This window comes from Antrostomus carolinensis, unplaced genomic scaffold (genome assembly GCF_000700745.2).
Source record: "Antrostomus carolinensis isolate BGI_N321 unplaced genomic scaffold, ASM70074v2 scaffold36943, whole genome shotgun sequence".
In the NCBI taxonomy this organism is placed as follows: domain Eukaryota; kingdom Metazoa; phylum Chordata; class Aves; order Caprimulgiformes; family Caprimulgidae; genus Antrostomus; species Antrostomus carolinensis.
The window spans coordinates 30,613-47,039 of record NW_010306598.1 but is presented as its reverse complement, the minus strand read 5'-3'; the positions used below and the strand labels follow the sequence as shown (position 1 = coordinate 47,039).

At 42.4% G+C, this 16,427-nt stretch overlaps 1 protein-coding gene across 1 annotated transcript in view; it reads right to left on the bottom strand.

The window, feature by feature from the left end:
* Positions 1-6,260: 6,260 nt before the first annotated feature.
* Positions 6,261-16,427, bottom strand: part of LATS2 (large tumor suppressor kinase 2) — a 13,709-nt gene continuing 3,542 nt past the window's right edge. Inside the window, exons 2-7 of the mRNA XM_029084318.1 lie at positions 15,371-15,675; positions 14,138-15,340; positions 11,168-11,750; positions 10,323-10,505; positions 8,530-8,636; positions 6,261-7,812 (exon numbers count right to left, since the gene is read on the bottom strand). Of these exons, the coding sequence (XP_028940151.1) occupies positions 7,318-7,812; positions 8,530-8,636; positions 10,323-10,505; positions 11,168-11,750; positions 14,138-15,340; positions 15,371-15,675 (2,876 nt within the window). The 3' untranslated portion in view covers positions 6,261-7,317. The remainder of the gene's footprint in view (positions 7,813-8,529; positions 8,637-10,322; positions 10,506-11,167; positions 11,751-14,137; positions 15,341-15,370; positions 15,676-16,427) is intronic.

The window sequence follows — 16,427 nt, the reverse complement described above, 5'->3', positions numbered from 1 at the left end:
TGTTTTCAGTCAAGGAACACCAGGAGGCCTCTCTGTCAAACAGCAACAGTCTGTGGGGACAGGAAAGGTGGAGGTGCCCCAGAATGCTGTTTGCCATGAGCACCATGTGCCCTGCTCAGCCTGACATCTGCCAGGCGCTCCATGTGCCACGCTCGCCTGCAGGAGAGTTACATGCGAGATGAGGTTGTCAATTAAGTTCATTTTCATTCCAGATATTGCTTGGATTTGTTTGACCTCTTTTGTTATTTTTAGAGCTAGTTGAAATTGGCAGGTCCTGTTACATCGGAAATTGAATGTTAAAATAAAAATCCTTTTGGCCTAAATTGGAATGCACAGTTGGAAATTTCCAAGAAATTATATTTCCAAAATGTGTTCTGGAAACATCAAAATGACCTAGTCACAGCAGTTCATTTTTATTTTTATAATTTTGAATATAATGTGTTATATGCAATACAAGCCCTTGGCCTTTTTATTAAATTTTTTGCTTTGCTTTTTTTGGAAAAAAATATTTTTATCATTTTTTGGAAGTAAAAGATTGTAAACACACCAGTAAGTCCCCCCAAAAGATTTCCATTTTGTCAAACCAGTGTTTTCCTATGAGAAGCATTTTCTTTGTGAAAAAAAAAAAAAATAAAAATCCAAACCCAACAAAAACCACTATGGATTTGAATTTGCCTCTTTCTGGCTGGTGACTTGGTCTTCAGCAACTCAAATAGAGTTCCCTGAGGGGAATGGTCTGTCCCTTCTCAATCCCTGGGAACGGAAAAATGACTTTCTTCTGGGAGATACTTTTATTTAGATAATTTCTCCAGTATTAAGCATCTGGGGGGCAGAACACTGACTTGTGTCAGTTACAGTCCTACTGGAGAGCTGGGACAAGGGACACATTGAGAGGTTGAATACAGAAAAGGCGTTAGTCCCCCTGGTGACACCCATGCCATGGGTGTCCCACAAGGCTTGCAGCAGATCGTCGTCATCCCTGCCAGTGCTCTGCCATTTGTCTGGTAATTCCATCTGTGAAATGGCATCTGGTCTCTGGCAGTCGAACCACGACTGTGTGGGTGCATATTTTCTGAAAAGGATCCCTTTCAGGTGAGACTTGTGTTCTGGGTGTGCAGAGCTCCGTTCAGTGGTGGACAAAGACCAGGCATGTGGCCGAGATGATCTGTGGACCAACATCTCAACACCGTAATCCTTCACACAGCCGTACTTTCTTTCAAGGTCTTTTGGCTGGACAGGGTCTCTCCATGGATTCCTCCATCAACAGTACAATGCTCAATGGTGATATGAGGCTTTTGTGCAGCGCCACGATGCCAGGAAGAACAACAATGGTGCAGTCCTCTCCCTGGAGAGCAGCAGACCTTGCTGGTGACAGCCACCTCAGGCTCTGCTCAGGCTCAGTCCCTCTTGCTGGGGGAGGATGTGCCATCCCCAGAGGCTTTAGCTGGACAAAGTTCTGGCTGGCCAGACCCAGCACTGGCCGTGGGCCCACAGCGAGTGGGAGGTCAGGCTGCGCATCTCCAGAGGACCCTTCCAAGTGGCATTTCTATCGTACTATTGTTTATTCACCCCTGGCCCCACCCAAAGCAAATGCAGCTGTACCACCAGCCTTACCCACTGCTGTTTCCGTCACTCCCTGTTCGGTTTGGGTATCTGCAGCCTCCCTGGTTTCCACCCAACTGAGTTCCTCCTTTCAAAAAACCTCCTTTTGTTGGAGTTTCATCATAACATCAGGTTAAATGACACTCTACACAGATGCTTTCAAAGCCGTGTACTTTCAATTAGTCCTGAATTTTGACCTTTGTTAGATTTCATGTCTAGAAAACCAAACGAAACCAAACCACCTCTTAACAATCCCCCAACGTTGAGCTAAAACCAAACACTATAAAGACCTGGGGAGGCATATACATAATCATTGGACAACTGAGCCTTTTGTGCTAATGAACGTTTGCCCTTGTGATAAGGATGCAGTAGCAAAGTTAGACACGTAAAAAGTGAATGTGTGTTTCTTTCTTTTCTTTTTGATGGTTGTATTATTCAGCACAATCAAGCATCTTTATAGTGAAATTAACTACTCTGAAACTGCCATCAGACCAAAGCCACAGGCAGTTATTAAACTGAGTTTACTGTTGCTAAGAAGGCCAAGAATGACCAATGCTATGGCAAGCAATTATCAGAAAGACACAGTAACTCATCAGACCATGAGGCTACAACGAGAGGCTGAGATACTGCCCTTGGGAATGGTGATTTCATTTTCAGACACTGCATTACCAAAGAGACCTGCTACATTACTGAGTGACCTGCAGATCCTTCTCTTTTCTAGCCCAGTTTCCCCTCTGGCCATGGAAAGCGATCGGTGCTCCTTTTGCAAAGGACCAGAGTTGTGCAGCCAAAAGAAAAGACAAAACCCCACCCGTAGCTATCCAGCAGCGTACAAGTAGGAGAGAAAAAAGCACTATTACTTATGACAAGTGTATTTGTGGGACAGTTGATGCAGCCTTCAGAAGCACAGTCAGGAGTTTAGGGGGAAAACTTACCATCTGTGGTGAGTACTTCATGGCACATGGTGAGCCCCTTTGTGGCACTTGGCTGGGCAAACCAGCAGTATCGTAGTGAGGTGTTGCTCCGCTCTCCTCTCGAGCAGCCCAGGGATGGAGCCAGGCAGCAATGCAGCCTCTTTCTTCCCCGTACAGAATGACCCAAAGCTGCAGGTCTGGCTCACTACACGACACGTGCAGGCTCCCTCTGGCTCAGCAGGACACTCTGAGGAGAGCGCTGTCTGCTGTGTGCTCCCAAAAAGTGTAAGAAAGACAAATGAGGTGCTGATGTAAATGTTCTCCTCAACACACACATCCCCATGGGGCAGCCAACACACGCTGCCGCACGGCTGGACCATCTTTAAAGTCTGCTTCCTGGCTGCCACTCGTGATCTAACATGATGTCAGCTATGTCCCCTCACCCACATGTACCCCTCGTGCACCCCTCGTGCATTCAATTCCACCTTTTCTTAAAGCAGCCAAGGGAGCCAAGTGCCTGGAGCTCTCCTGGGTCATGGGGATCCCAGGACCAAGATCAAGAGATGAGGTGTGCTTCACACCCTGCTATTTTTTGAGCCCCACTAAAGTTTTAAGAAATACTTGAGATCACACAAGGTCAGCTTAATGAAGCCTCATTTTCTTCACATATCTGAAAGTCAACAGGCACAGGTATTTTTCATCTTGTGGAACTGAAGTAAAAGCACCTTCCAAAAACCATGAGAGCTGACAAGTCAGGGCCTCAGTCAGTCCGTTGGAATTTAAATTGTCCATGTCACCAGGCTCCAGTTTCTTCTGCAGGGCTTGGAGCTACTGCTGCATATGTGCAGAAGGTGACCACAGCTTTACAGACCAGATCCTCAGTTTATTTTGGTAAGAATGAGGCCAGGACTCCGTTTGTACCAAGTGCCGCTCACTGCTCCTTCACTGCTCAGAACAAAAACCAGAGGAAGGCACAATTTCCATGTTCTTGCTGCAGATTTCCTTGCCAGGGAAAACATTTTTACACTTGTTTTTGGTGTGTTCTGACGGTTGCTATTTCTACATTATCTATTCCTAAGACTATTTCCTGTGGGAAAGATTTAATATTTTTAATTCCAGTAATAATTTTAGTAACAGTTGCCATTTTCTGCCAATGTTTCTGCAAATTATATGTTCTAAATTCCTCTTCATTACAGTTTCTCTAGGAAAGCTTTTAAGGCAGTTATTTCATACCTCAAAAGCTACAGGGAGAACAGAATTTTCTTACATTTATGAGACTGATTTTCCATCAAGTTCCAGGCTATCGCCTGCTTCCTGTAGTTAACCTCATTCTTACATTTCCATTTAAAAGTCAAATGCTTCTCTTCCTCATTTAGTTTTCATGGTATTCAAGCTACGTACCTGGTCATAACTTCTACTGCTAGTTCTTTTGCATCCAACTAGGAGTAACTGGCTTGTCAAGAATTGTTGCTGCTTCTTGGCCAATCCGGCCACGCTGAAGAACACAGGTACGAGGGGCTGCAGAGGCCCCTTCTCCTCCTGTGCCACCGGCACCCCTGCATTATATGGTTTCCTTTCTGGGAACAGCAATTACTGACATTTTTTCAGGCAATTGTTTGGACTTTTTTACACCCAGTGAAGTGGTGTAACTGCGCGTACGTGTCCTTGCTGAAACCCAAGAATGAAATGCCTGTCCCGCCGAGATCAGCAGCAAGTTCAGCATTGAATTAGTAAAGTTAGGATTACATCTCAAATGGCACCCATGGCCTTCACCAACACCACTACTTCAGAATTAATTAATAAACTCCTTACTTTCAGTCAGGAATAAATACACTGAAGAGGTGGCGGTTTTTTGGGGGGTTTTTTTTTGGTTGGTTGTTTTTATAAAGAGGGTTTTTTTAAACAAACATTGAATTGATATAACTTCTTAAAAGAATGTATCACATGCTTTTTGCAGGAAATTCAGCAGAACCAAGAACACTTGGAGCCAGTCCAAATATATGCCATATTGTTTACTTGTCCAAATGTCATTAAAATTTACTCCAAGTTTCTGTTTACCCCTGAAATGTCTAAGGAAGATGTGAGCCTTCTAAAGACGGCACCCTTATAAGCTGGAAAAGATTTGCTTTCCAAATGAGTTATTTAAGTGAAATGGGAGTTGGCTTCTGTTCCCTGCAGCCTAGATTTTAAATCAGTAATATATCCATTGTGGAAGCACCCGTTTCCTTCTGGGCTAGTTTCTCTCGTTTTGCTTAGTTGCAAAGACTCTGTGTTTGCAGATGAATTATTTATGTTTCAGAAATAGGTCAGAGGCAACAGCCAGAGGGGGCAAGCACGGTGGCTGTGGTTGCCCTGGCAGAGCCACCGCTGCAGAGAAAGTGACCTACGTTGAATTTTATGCCACCTACTGATGTGGTCACACCAAAGCAAGTTCTACCTGGGAATCCTGCCCCTTATTCTCAAGGGCCATGAGGACAGAAGAAATTGTCTCAAGGTACACAGAGATCCCACATCCAAGGCTGCAAGGGAGGTGAGATTTGGATCTCACGTTTATAACCCAAACCCATCACTAACATCACAAAACCAACCTATTAAAAACTCTGCCTTAAAATAGGTAGAAATTATCCTTCTCAAGAACACACAACACATTTTAGATTTTGATTCAGATTTTTAATAAATTGTGCCAGTAGAAGCTTTCAAAGGCAATGATATATCAATAAATAACAGTTAAATTGAGTTCCTGAGAAAGAACCTACCACATGAAAGAATGTCAGATAGATGTAAATAACAAAAAATGGCATTACTATATAAAAAAGCAGTAATACTGAATCTTACATGAACTGTCACAACACAAGCACTGCATACCTCGGAACATTTCTTTCATACAAATGTAAACAAATACACAATCATTTTTGTTTAGTTTAGGCTGATGAATTTATATGTTGTTGCTTAGATATCTAAACAATGGATAGGATAGGATATGCTAAAACATTAAGGAATAATATGTGGAATAATATATGGAAAAAATAATGAAGCTCCAGATTTAAAAATAAAATAAAGCAAAAACACATTAAAGGAGTGTTTTCCTCAAATGTTATTATGTCAATCACTTTAAATAGGACTGTTACACTAATCTGAATTAAGGATTTTTGCATGTGTTTACTTATTTAGTTATATATAATATATATATGCAAATACGTATGGCTTAATTATCTTTAGTATTCTGATATCACCTTGAATAATTCTCACTTATACATATAAGAAAAATGTATGTTTTAACATAGTTAAGAACTGATATTTCAAAGTATGCCTATAATTTGACAGAAATGCAGGACTATTGTGCTCCATCACAGCAACATTTTTACCTACACACGACAGGACAGAATGACCTATGAACAATGGCAACATTTTCAGTTGTCAGTGCCTAAAACATCAGGATTCGAAACAGATACGCAGCCAGTCACGTGCAGGGATCTGATGTCTGGGAAAGCCACGTACCTTCAGGTTCCGCAGATGTCCGTGGAGCTGCACGCGCCCAACATCAGCCTCATGGCACCTGGATCTCGGTGTGTTACAGGAGCACAGCGACAGACGTTCTGCGTCCGGGACATGGAGCTACCCCTGTCAGTACTGGTGCTCTGCGTTACTGCTGGTATTAACAACGGGCACTGCGCTGCTTGCTACGTGAATAAGCCCGGTCTAGAGGGCTGCCACAAATCAGCTCTGTAATTTGCCATCGATCCTTTGTGGGGAAACGTGTGTGCCAATGATACGTGTTTACTACAATGACCTGTTACATCAGACCACAAAAACGCTATTCAGTTATCACCTTTGCAATCTGTGTTACAAAATTAATATTGGATACAATCATAAGAGGAAACCACCCACACAATACATTATCAACACACGCTTTAAAATAGTCTAATTTTAGACCCTTAGTAAAAATGGATCCACAGGACCTGCCTGTGAATGGCAAGAAAAGGCCATTTCAAATAGAAAAACACTGCTCATGCAACATTCTTCACACACTAGACAATGAAATCACACCCAAATTGTCACTTGCTCACACTTTCTATTACACTCCAATAAGCAGAAGGAAATAAAGCAGCTTTAAGGTTATGTCACAATTTTGAAATGTGGAAAATACATATAATAAACAAAAATCACGGTGTGAATACAATGGCATCAGTAAATTTAGAAAATTAGAGAGCAGTTTTCTTTTTTTTTTTCATTTTTCCTTTTTTTTTCTTTCTTACATTATTGCACAGAGACCTTTCATCACATGTTCTTCAGCTTTATGCATCTTCCTAAATGTGAAATAAGTGCTATGGATAAAATAAAAATGTAGAAAAGAAGAACAGCAGCATGATTTGTCAAAGTTAATCCCTATAATTTAGTAGGAAAAAAAACCCCTGCTATAAACAAAATATAAGTGCTCTTTATTCATTTAAAAAATAACGCTGACAGTTGCAGAAGTCTGTAAATGTTAATCTGAGTAGGGGGATGCTGACCTCAAATAAAAACAGGCCTAGAAATGACAGACTTCTGGCCTTGCAGGTTTTGGTGAAGACCAGGATTTCAAGTGTAATTATCACCAAAGTTATTTACAGTAAAACTGACCTGAACTTTCAAGAGTGCCATTTTTAGGACCCGGCCCTGCAAGCTTCTGACTCCCCAGGATGACTCCAGCCTCAGCTGAAGTTACACCTGAACAAGTACTGCAGGATCAGCTCCTAAAGGATCAGTTAAAGGCCCTACTGGATTGGAGATTAGTCTTATCTGGAATTCTCTATACAATAATTTACACATATACAGGCTGACAGGCTCCAGTCTGATCCACCACACCTTTGTCTTCTACATCAGATTTCTCAGACTGGCCAACTTCCATTCCAGAAGGTTTGGGATACCTGAAGGGATACCCATTGTCATCGAAGAACCTTCGGAAAGTGAACTCGTAAAAAGCATGTTCTGTGTGTTTGCTATTGGAAGAGGCCAGTGGATCCCATGTCCTGGTGCTGTCACCACTAGCATTGTTCCAAGGACTTTCCTCTTCAACTGGATCAAAATTGGAAGTGTCCATTGGGTGGCTGATCTTTGGAACATAAGGAGCTGGTTGCCTACGGATATCGGTAGAGAAGTCCATGGAGTGAAAGAAAGAATGAGCCTTAATATCATCTGCTCCATTTCTTCCAAGCCTGTCCTCAGCAGCACAGCAGAGCTTTGTGATGAGATCAGTTGCCTCAGGGCTTAGCTTGATCTGTGAGGGAATGTGCAGTGTGCTTTCCCAATTTATCACCTGGAGGGAAGAAAGGTATTAAACAACTTCTAATCCTGGGAACAGAATCTTTCCGACTGTCAACATTAACTGTACAGAAGTACACACGTACGTAACTAGTCAACTCACAGTCTGTATAGTTATTTTAGAGGTCCAAGAACCCGACTGCATCAGCTGTTAATTATTACTTTAATGAATCAAGAAACATTGTCAGATAGTAGATAAAAGGAGCAATTCCATTAAAAAAATTAAAAAGGCAAATTCCTGAATGCTCCCATAGTCCAATTTGAGAACATATTCAGTTTACCCAGGACTTCAAGGAATGACTTCATCTCCAAAATGTAAACTAATAAAAGCAGTCATGAGATACATACTTTCTAATAAAGAAATACTCACTGCATGACTTTGAAACACTGACATTGCCAACTGTAATTATCACTGGTATATCAGCTTACTCAAATCTGATAGGCACTCTAAGGAATTCAGATGGATGAACTTGTGCTGAGAAGACTCATAAAACCAATAACTACCTATGCAGTCGGACAAGTCAGTTCTAGTCTGATATTCACCGATTGGGAAAGGATTTGTCCTTGCATAGAACTATTTAAAAATCAGGCTTTTGTAATCACTGCTCCTTTCTCTAGTAAAACAAGAGAGGATAGGTTCGTGCATGGAGGAGAAGGGAAGGGAAAAGGTTAAAATTCTGCTACCACAGATTGGAATTTTGCTTCAACTTACCTTCAGTTGGGTTTCTGTAGGTGTAGGAGCCAGAAAAGGAGGCTGGCCCACTAACATCTCAAAGAGGATCACACCAACACTCCACCAGTCACAGAGCTGAGTGTATCCTGAAAGGCAAGTCAAAAGATTGTCCTCCACCAACCAAAGAGAAAGTGTGTAGAGCTACTGGCAATTAAGTATCAAAACATACAGCACAGATTTATTTTCTCAGACAAACAATTTGTGACACAAAACCAAAGGACTCCCAATCCATCTTCATCACAAAGTCGCTCTGCTTGCTGACCTGAATTCTGCTGCTGTCACTAAAGATCTAATGCTGTTGTCTGGAAATTTTCCTGAATAAATTTAATTCTCAACAGAAGTGAGTGGTGAACTCGTATAATTAGAAAGAATGAAGTATTTTTTTCCATGCCTTGTCCCACAACTACATCATTACACAGCTCAAACTGGACCTCAAAGAATATCAAAAAGGCTTTGTGACTGACATCCCCCAGGTTCAGTGGAGGTGACACCACAAGTTCGAAAAGCTGCCGAAAGACACAGTCTGGCTCTAGATACAGAAGAAAGCCACAGATGACTTTTTGGGCAAGTTCCCATCAGAGGAACAATTACAATCACTTAATTGTCATGATAAGGTATACATTTGAGATGTCTGAAAAAGGAATGGAGGATGTAAACACCGATTTCAATGCCATCGGGTGACGTAGAGTCCAATGTGAAATCTCTCAGCTTGAAAAAGATCAGGCTTAGGATCTGACTTGCAGGCAACTTTGAACATCTAGAGCACAAGTCTTATGAGGAGCAGCTGAAAGGACTGGGGTTGTTTAGCCTGGAGAAAAGGAGGTTGAGGGGAGACTTCATCACTTTCTACCTGAAAGGAGGGTGTAGAGAGATGGGGGTTGGTCTGTTCAAACAAGTAACAAGCGACAGGAGGAGAAGAAATTGCCTCAAGTTTCTCCAAGGGAAGTTTAGATTGGGTATTAGGAAGACTTTCTTTCCTGAAAGGGTTCTCAGACACTGGAAGGGGTTGCCCAGGGCAGTGGTGGAGTCCCCATCCCTGGAGATATTTAAGAGTCATGTAGACATAGTGCTCAGGGACATGGTTTAGTCAGGGACTTGTCAGTGTTGGGTTAATGATTGGACTTGATGATCTTAAAGGTCTTTTCCAATCTAGGCGATTCTGTGATTCTGTGATCTAATTTCCTTACTACAGTGACCATGTCTGTTCTACATGGACAGCCACCAAGTACTGTCTAAATTCCTCAAACCGAGCTTTTGAATGCAGGGTGTCCAGTGTAAATTGGGGAAGACTTTTTGTTGGGTATCCCCAAGATTGTGGCTGGGAATCTGGAGAACATGTTTCCACAAGTTTACATCATCCATATTTAAGTGGCCCATCTGAATCAATGATTCAGAACCACCAGATGGCTCCTCACTGGTCTATGTAAACTTGCTAGCGGTCATAGTTGTACTCCATGAGTACAAATAATCTGCTTCATACTTGAAAAATACCACTGCCGACATCATCTGACACAGTGATTAGCAGTCTCATTCAAAGGCCTCAGAGTGTAGGCATACACAGACACACAAAGTATAATGACCATCAGTGTGATACTAAACAGTGGAGCATGTAAAGAAATCTGTGCTCCTTAATCTGTGCTCAGTGTTTGTGGCCTCCAGAATGACAATCTTCCACAGCAGCAACCTTATGTAAGGGGAAAGAAAAAAAAAAAACAAGTGTATTTCAAAGCACTGATGTTCACTTACACAGGAGAAAATTACAGGTTATCTACCTTTACGAAGCAGGACTTCAGGAGCAATGTAATTAGGAGTTCCAACTAAGGAGTGGGCTAGACATCTCTGATGCTGCTTCTTAGCTCTTTGTTCCAATGTCTTCAGCCTATCTCCACATCTACAGTTGGACACATCATCCCAAAGATCACTGGGCTCCATGCTGTCTTGTCTGATATGGCTCCCTTTCAAATGGGAGAGAAAGTTTACATTCACGGTCATAAAACACAACACACAAAGAGAAAAGTATTTATCTAGAGCTACCTGTGCCATCTTCTACTCTCATTGAAGAACAGCATTTAAACTTTAAACCCAAGGTATTTCCTTCTGCCCTCCTCTTCACAATTGGTTTTCCATAACGAGCAAAATATCTGTGCCTCAGCGCAAGGAAGCTGCTCCCACATGGGAGATACAGAACAATGGAATATATTTAGATTAGCCACACCAATTGTTTATGACCTTTTTGTCAACAGACACCAATACCCCTCAATGGCACACACAGGAGGTGCATTTAAATCTGTGATTAAACTACTTCACCACCAAAAGAGACCCTCTGAACATGTATAAACTGAAAAACTGCTGCTACTGCAGTGGTCAGCCAGATTACTGATAGAGATTTAAACAGTATTGGAAACAAAGGACCGGAAAAAAAATTTAATTGAATGAGTTAGTGAGACACAAATGCATCACACTGTTATTGACCCTTTGTCAGTGTACACACACTGTTATTGACCCTTTGTCAGTGTACACACCTCTGTTTTCTGAGCTGGCATTTCTGCCAAGAGGTCCCTGTTTGCTTCAAAATAAATAATGCAACACCATCACAAATAAAGCCTAAGAACACTACCTTTCTGATAGTATTTTGAATTGTGAGTCCACCTGAATCCAGTACACAGCCCGAAGTCAGTTAGTTTGATATGCCCATCAAGGTCTATCAGAATGTTGTCAGGCTTGATGTCTCGATGAATAAATCCCATTTTGTGCACACTCTCTATAGCCAAAGTGAGCTCTGCAATATAAAATCTCGCCAGACGCTCTGGAAAGACCTCCATTCGAATCAGTAGACTCATCATATCCCCACCAGGGATGTAGTCCATCACAAAGTACAAGTTTTCTTTATCTTGGAAGGAATAATAGAGTTTAACCACCCACTCATTGTCTGCCTCAGCAAGTATGTCCCTCTCTGCTTTGACGTGAGCCACCTGGTTCCTGTTCAGCACATCTTTCTTCCGCAGAGTCTTCATGGCATACAGGGCATGAGTATCCACTTTGCAGGCCAGGCACACTTCTCCAAACGCACCGATACCCAGAGTCTTGATTTTCACAAACATAGATTTGTCCATTTTAGCCCTCTTAAGTCTGTTGTAGTTGGACTCCTTCTGGTAGAGGATTTTCCTCATTTGCTCCTGTTCTGCTTCACAAAGGCCAGCCTTTACAAAGGAAAGCAAACCACAAGAGCTAGTACTGTTACATTCATAGCAAGAGAACAATAAACTAGCATTCCCAAAACGCATTTCCCAGAAAAATTAACCAAGAACCAGAAAAGACGTATTCACGAGAGATACACTCTCTTGTCTGTCTGTTGAAGTATTTCTGAAATACCAGTAAATTCACTGTGCCTAAACTTGTCACCTGAATTTGCCGTATCTGAGATAGGTCTGCCTTTCTCATTTGACTGAACGAAGAGTTTGTAGATCTCCTGACCAGCTATTCTATTAATTTTTCCCTTTTCCCTCACAAAATCTGTGCATATAACTCTCAGCTCTGGCCTCCCCCCAGCCGCTGCAGCCCAGACTCTGGTGCTATTTCTCCTCTACATGTATTATTTCCTGTCTGCACCTAAGCTGTAAAAAAGCTGGCTTGTCCACCCTGTCCCCAGATAGCCTCCAAGTAACTGCAAGTAACATTTCACATGGCTGTGGGGAGAGACCTCCTGAGAAAGGCAGAAGCAGCAATACCCAACCAGACTTTTCTTACTCTTCAAGACAGAGCCTGCATGACGCCAACTCTGCCAGCTTCTGTGCCTGTCCCCCTCCTGAGAGCCACTGGTGGCCTCCACCAGCAGAAACCCCGGGGCTGATCCCCAGGACAACTCATCCTCTGATAACATCCTCTGCAGCCTGCCCCCCTTTTTTCTTTCTACATACCCCATTTCCACAATCCATAATTAAGTGGCATCAACTGAAACACTCAGAGGAAGATTAATGCCTGGTAGGAAGGGGCAATGTGGAGGAGGGAGTTGAAGCTGACTGATTAGCAGGCTAGACACCCAAGCACACACCCACAGGGCCACTGCTTAGATTGATTTAATTTCATAACTGTAGTCTGTATCTTTAAAGATGAATGTGGGCAGCCAGACTATGCAGTGAGATCCCCATGGTATAAAAATGAAATCTGTATGAATAAAGGATGGAGGAGGTCTGCAGAAACTTGCAGAACAGGTAGGATGAATTTTCAGACTGAAGGCAACAGCCAAATGAAACCAAGCAATACTGTTTTTAAAACATAAGACAAGTATATCAATCCATAATAGAGGAAATGTCTGTTGTTTTAAGGTAAAATAATCAGTGCGTTGTGTTCTTGGTTAATTTGAGAATAGTGTGATATTCAGATAGCCAATCGTGTATTTTAGTGTAAATAAATTTCATAGTGTAAATTCCAGGTTGCCAGGGGAAGGAGTTGTTTTTGTTTATAGCTGAATTATCTCTGAGTTATGAAGTGAGGGAAAGCTGAAGAGTCAGAAGAGAAGAACAAACTAATGCAATTAGCTGCTGTTTTACTTCTCTAAAGATCAGTCTCGGGAAAATATTCACTAAATCCAAGCAATGTAACACCATCTGTACTTGCAGTGAGGACAAAATACTAACTCACTAAAATATCGACCTTTCAAGAGATTTTAGAAGCATATTTGTTTAATTTTAATCTCAACCACTGAACCACTGAGTTTTCTGGAGCAATGTGAGCATCAGACTAATTGACTTTGGAAATTGACTGTGCTTGGGAAGATGGGGTAGTTAATTATTATCCATTATGCATAATAATAGCTTTCCTTAGCATTTATCCTTAAATACAAAAGTAGACTAGTCATATTCTAGTCATGCCTGGGAAAAAAACCTCTTCCACATTTAAAAATTAAAAACAAAACTTGTCAGCTTTGTTTTAAGCAGCCCTATCAGTGAATCAGGTTAGGTTTGACAGCTACAGTTAGGCATGAAAGAAGCTCGCGCTCAAAAGTGCACCTCCCTGAGACATGCTTCTAGAATAAGTTCCAGCAAGGATCCCAGCATCAGTTCAAGCTGGGCAAGATATGATGACTTCCATGATACTATTACTTATGTGTTCAGCAGACAACTTCCAGTCAAATATTACATATTCATCTGAAAATATGGCCCAGTGAATATACTGCCAAGCTGAACCATGGCTTTGGTGAATTAGTGGCTATCATGGGACAGGGAGGGAGAATTGGAGCAAAGAGAAAACATTTTACAGAGTTTTGCAGGAGGTGCCCAAGTATTGCCAGTGTTATCTCGGTATCAAACCTGGCTTCTGAGTTCTTGCCTAGGCAAACCTAATACTTTCCTACTATGAGCAGTTTTGCTTCATTTTACTGGTATGCAGATATATTATTTAGCATCTCAGGTTTTTCAAGCAGCCTCCCAGACCTGCATCCAGGCTTCTAAAGGAAAACAGCCTGGTATAGGGAGGTGTTGGATACCGACTACTTCCAATGGAGTCTGCCTTTACAAATTTTTTGACTGACTGAAAATAGTAATAATCAAATTGACCCCTTTTATTATAACAAAACAAGGACAATTACTTTAGCCATTTCTTGCTCCAATTGCAATCTTCTGTTAATTTTTTGCTGGTAGGTCTTTATGACATTTTCTACATGTTGTTCCATGTAGAACTTGAAGGCAAAAGGTGAGTAGCTCTTTATTCGGGATTCTCTCTTTTCTTCATCTTTGCCACTTTTTCGCACAGGCACCGGAGACGTCTGAATCTGCTTTTTATCCTTGCTTGGTTTTTCAGCTTTAGTGTTCTTGCTGCTTTTGTCATTTCGCTCGCTGTTCTCCTCAGCCTTACTGCATGTCGAACTGGGGACTACACGGAGGGTCTGCTCTACACCCATGCATAAGCAGTTGATATCAAACTGCTCAGAGCTACCAGGAAGCAACAAATGCTTGGGATACGGTGGTGGTGGACACCGCAGCTCCTGGTTACCGTAATCCACATCTAGTTGATAGGCATTAGTTGCTCCAACAGGTGGCACATGCTGCTCAATCATCTCCAAGCCATCCACAGCCGGTGCCTGTGCAGGTAACCAGCCAGGATGGGAAGGTCCCACTGCAGTCTGAGGCTCAGGTCTCATCACTCGCATGCTCTTCACTGGCTGGAGAATATGAGCAGATGTGACTGCTGTGATTGTATTTGGAGACGTAATTGAAGGATCAGGTTTTCCTGGAGGAACCTGTCTTATAGACACTGTCACTTGTGGCTGTTGCTGGTGGTTGTTGAAGGAGTTTGTTCTGCTCGGCACTGTGGCATCAGGTCTGAAGGATACATGTTGCCGTGGAGATGTTTCTATTCCTGGATTTTGTAAGGAATCTCGGCGTGAGGGTGTTGCCGCCTGCCACTGCTGAACTTGAGGATTATTCAGGTCATAGAGGTCCATGTTTAGGCTATTTCTAGACGGAGTTAATAGATTTTGTGGAGGACTGTCAGAAAAATCATTAGCAAAGGCTGGACCTCTGGATATCACATGCATTTGATGAGAAGAAGGACTCGTCTGTTTGTGATGAGAATGTGACATATACAGGCTTGCCGGTGCCTGCTGAAATGCATGACCAGAATTATTCTGAACAACTGCCCCTTTATTTGGGAGACTGGTGTATCCTCCCTCCTGCTGCATCTTGTTTTGGAAGGATGGACTTCGCTGAACACCATAACCCATGGGTTCCCCCTGCACCATGATGTGCGGCCTACTGTAATGTTGGCTGTTGGAGCCATGGGACGCCTGCAGCTGCAAAGCTTGACTGCTGTGATTAGCCACTGGGTAATTAATCACAGAAGACTCAATATTTGCAGGGTATGTTTTCTGCTGATGACTTGTTGGTGTGCTGTGAGTGCCTACCCCAGAGGGTCGCTGTACAGGAGCATTCATAGCTGTAGATGGTGAAGTAGAGATTAAATAGTCCATGTATGGCCTTGGAACTTCAGTAAGCATATTTGCACCTTCTGCTCCAAAGCCTGTCCCTTCATAGGCTGCGTTACTGATCTGATGGTAGGATGGAAAAGATTCGTTTGATCCTTCGAAGCTTGGCCTGCGGGTTACATTATTTGGCACAATACCCTTTCCTTTATAAAAAAAACACAGAAGAATGTTAGGGAACAATTCAGGTGAACCAATTACTTTGCATTACTCATCCATCTATACATACAGACATATACACACAGGCACGCACCCTGCGTGGGGAGTATGTGTTATAAAAACACCTTCCAAAATCTAAATTAAGCACTCTGAACACTTAAAGTTATAGGTGCCAAGTATTACTACTGATAACGAGCTACTGGCCCACAACACTGCTCATGCCAGGAATCATCAGGGAGTTCTACCAAATCATGAAAATAGAAGCACAAATTCCTCAACTATGAAATCATCAGATTACACTGCAGCCTGGTTTTTAAAGCTGGACCAGTATTACCAGTCATCACTCACAGACAGGAGGAAGCTACAGAGCAGGGGGTTAAGTACAGCACCAACGGGAGAAAAAAAGCTCCCGGAACGACTGTCAATACAACTTAAAGTCAACGTTACTATAGGCTACTAGGTCATCACACAGTCCACATCTTCTGTACCGTGAGCTCACTGCTCACGCTGGGGATCTGTTTACATCTCTCTGTTCCATCGTTCTCCTCAAAAAACCCTTGTTTCCCTCCCCTTCATTTGCATCAAAGGCATCACACAGTTTGTCCTGTACTCTTTCCAATGCGTCGGACACAGAGTATCCACTCACATTACTCATCTTCCATCTGTCTGGAAGGCAAATCTTTCAGGGTGTCAACATGTTAAGCTTAGCTGGAAGAATGTGCAGAGACAAGACAGCAGC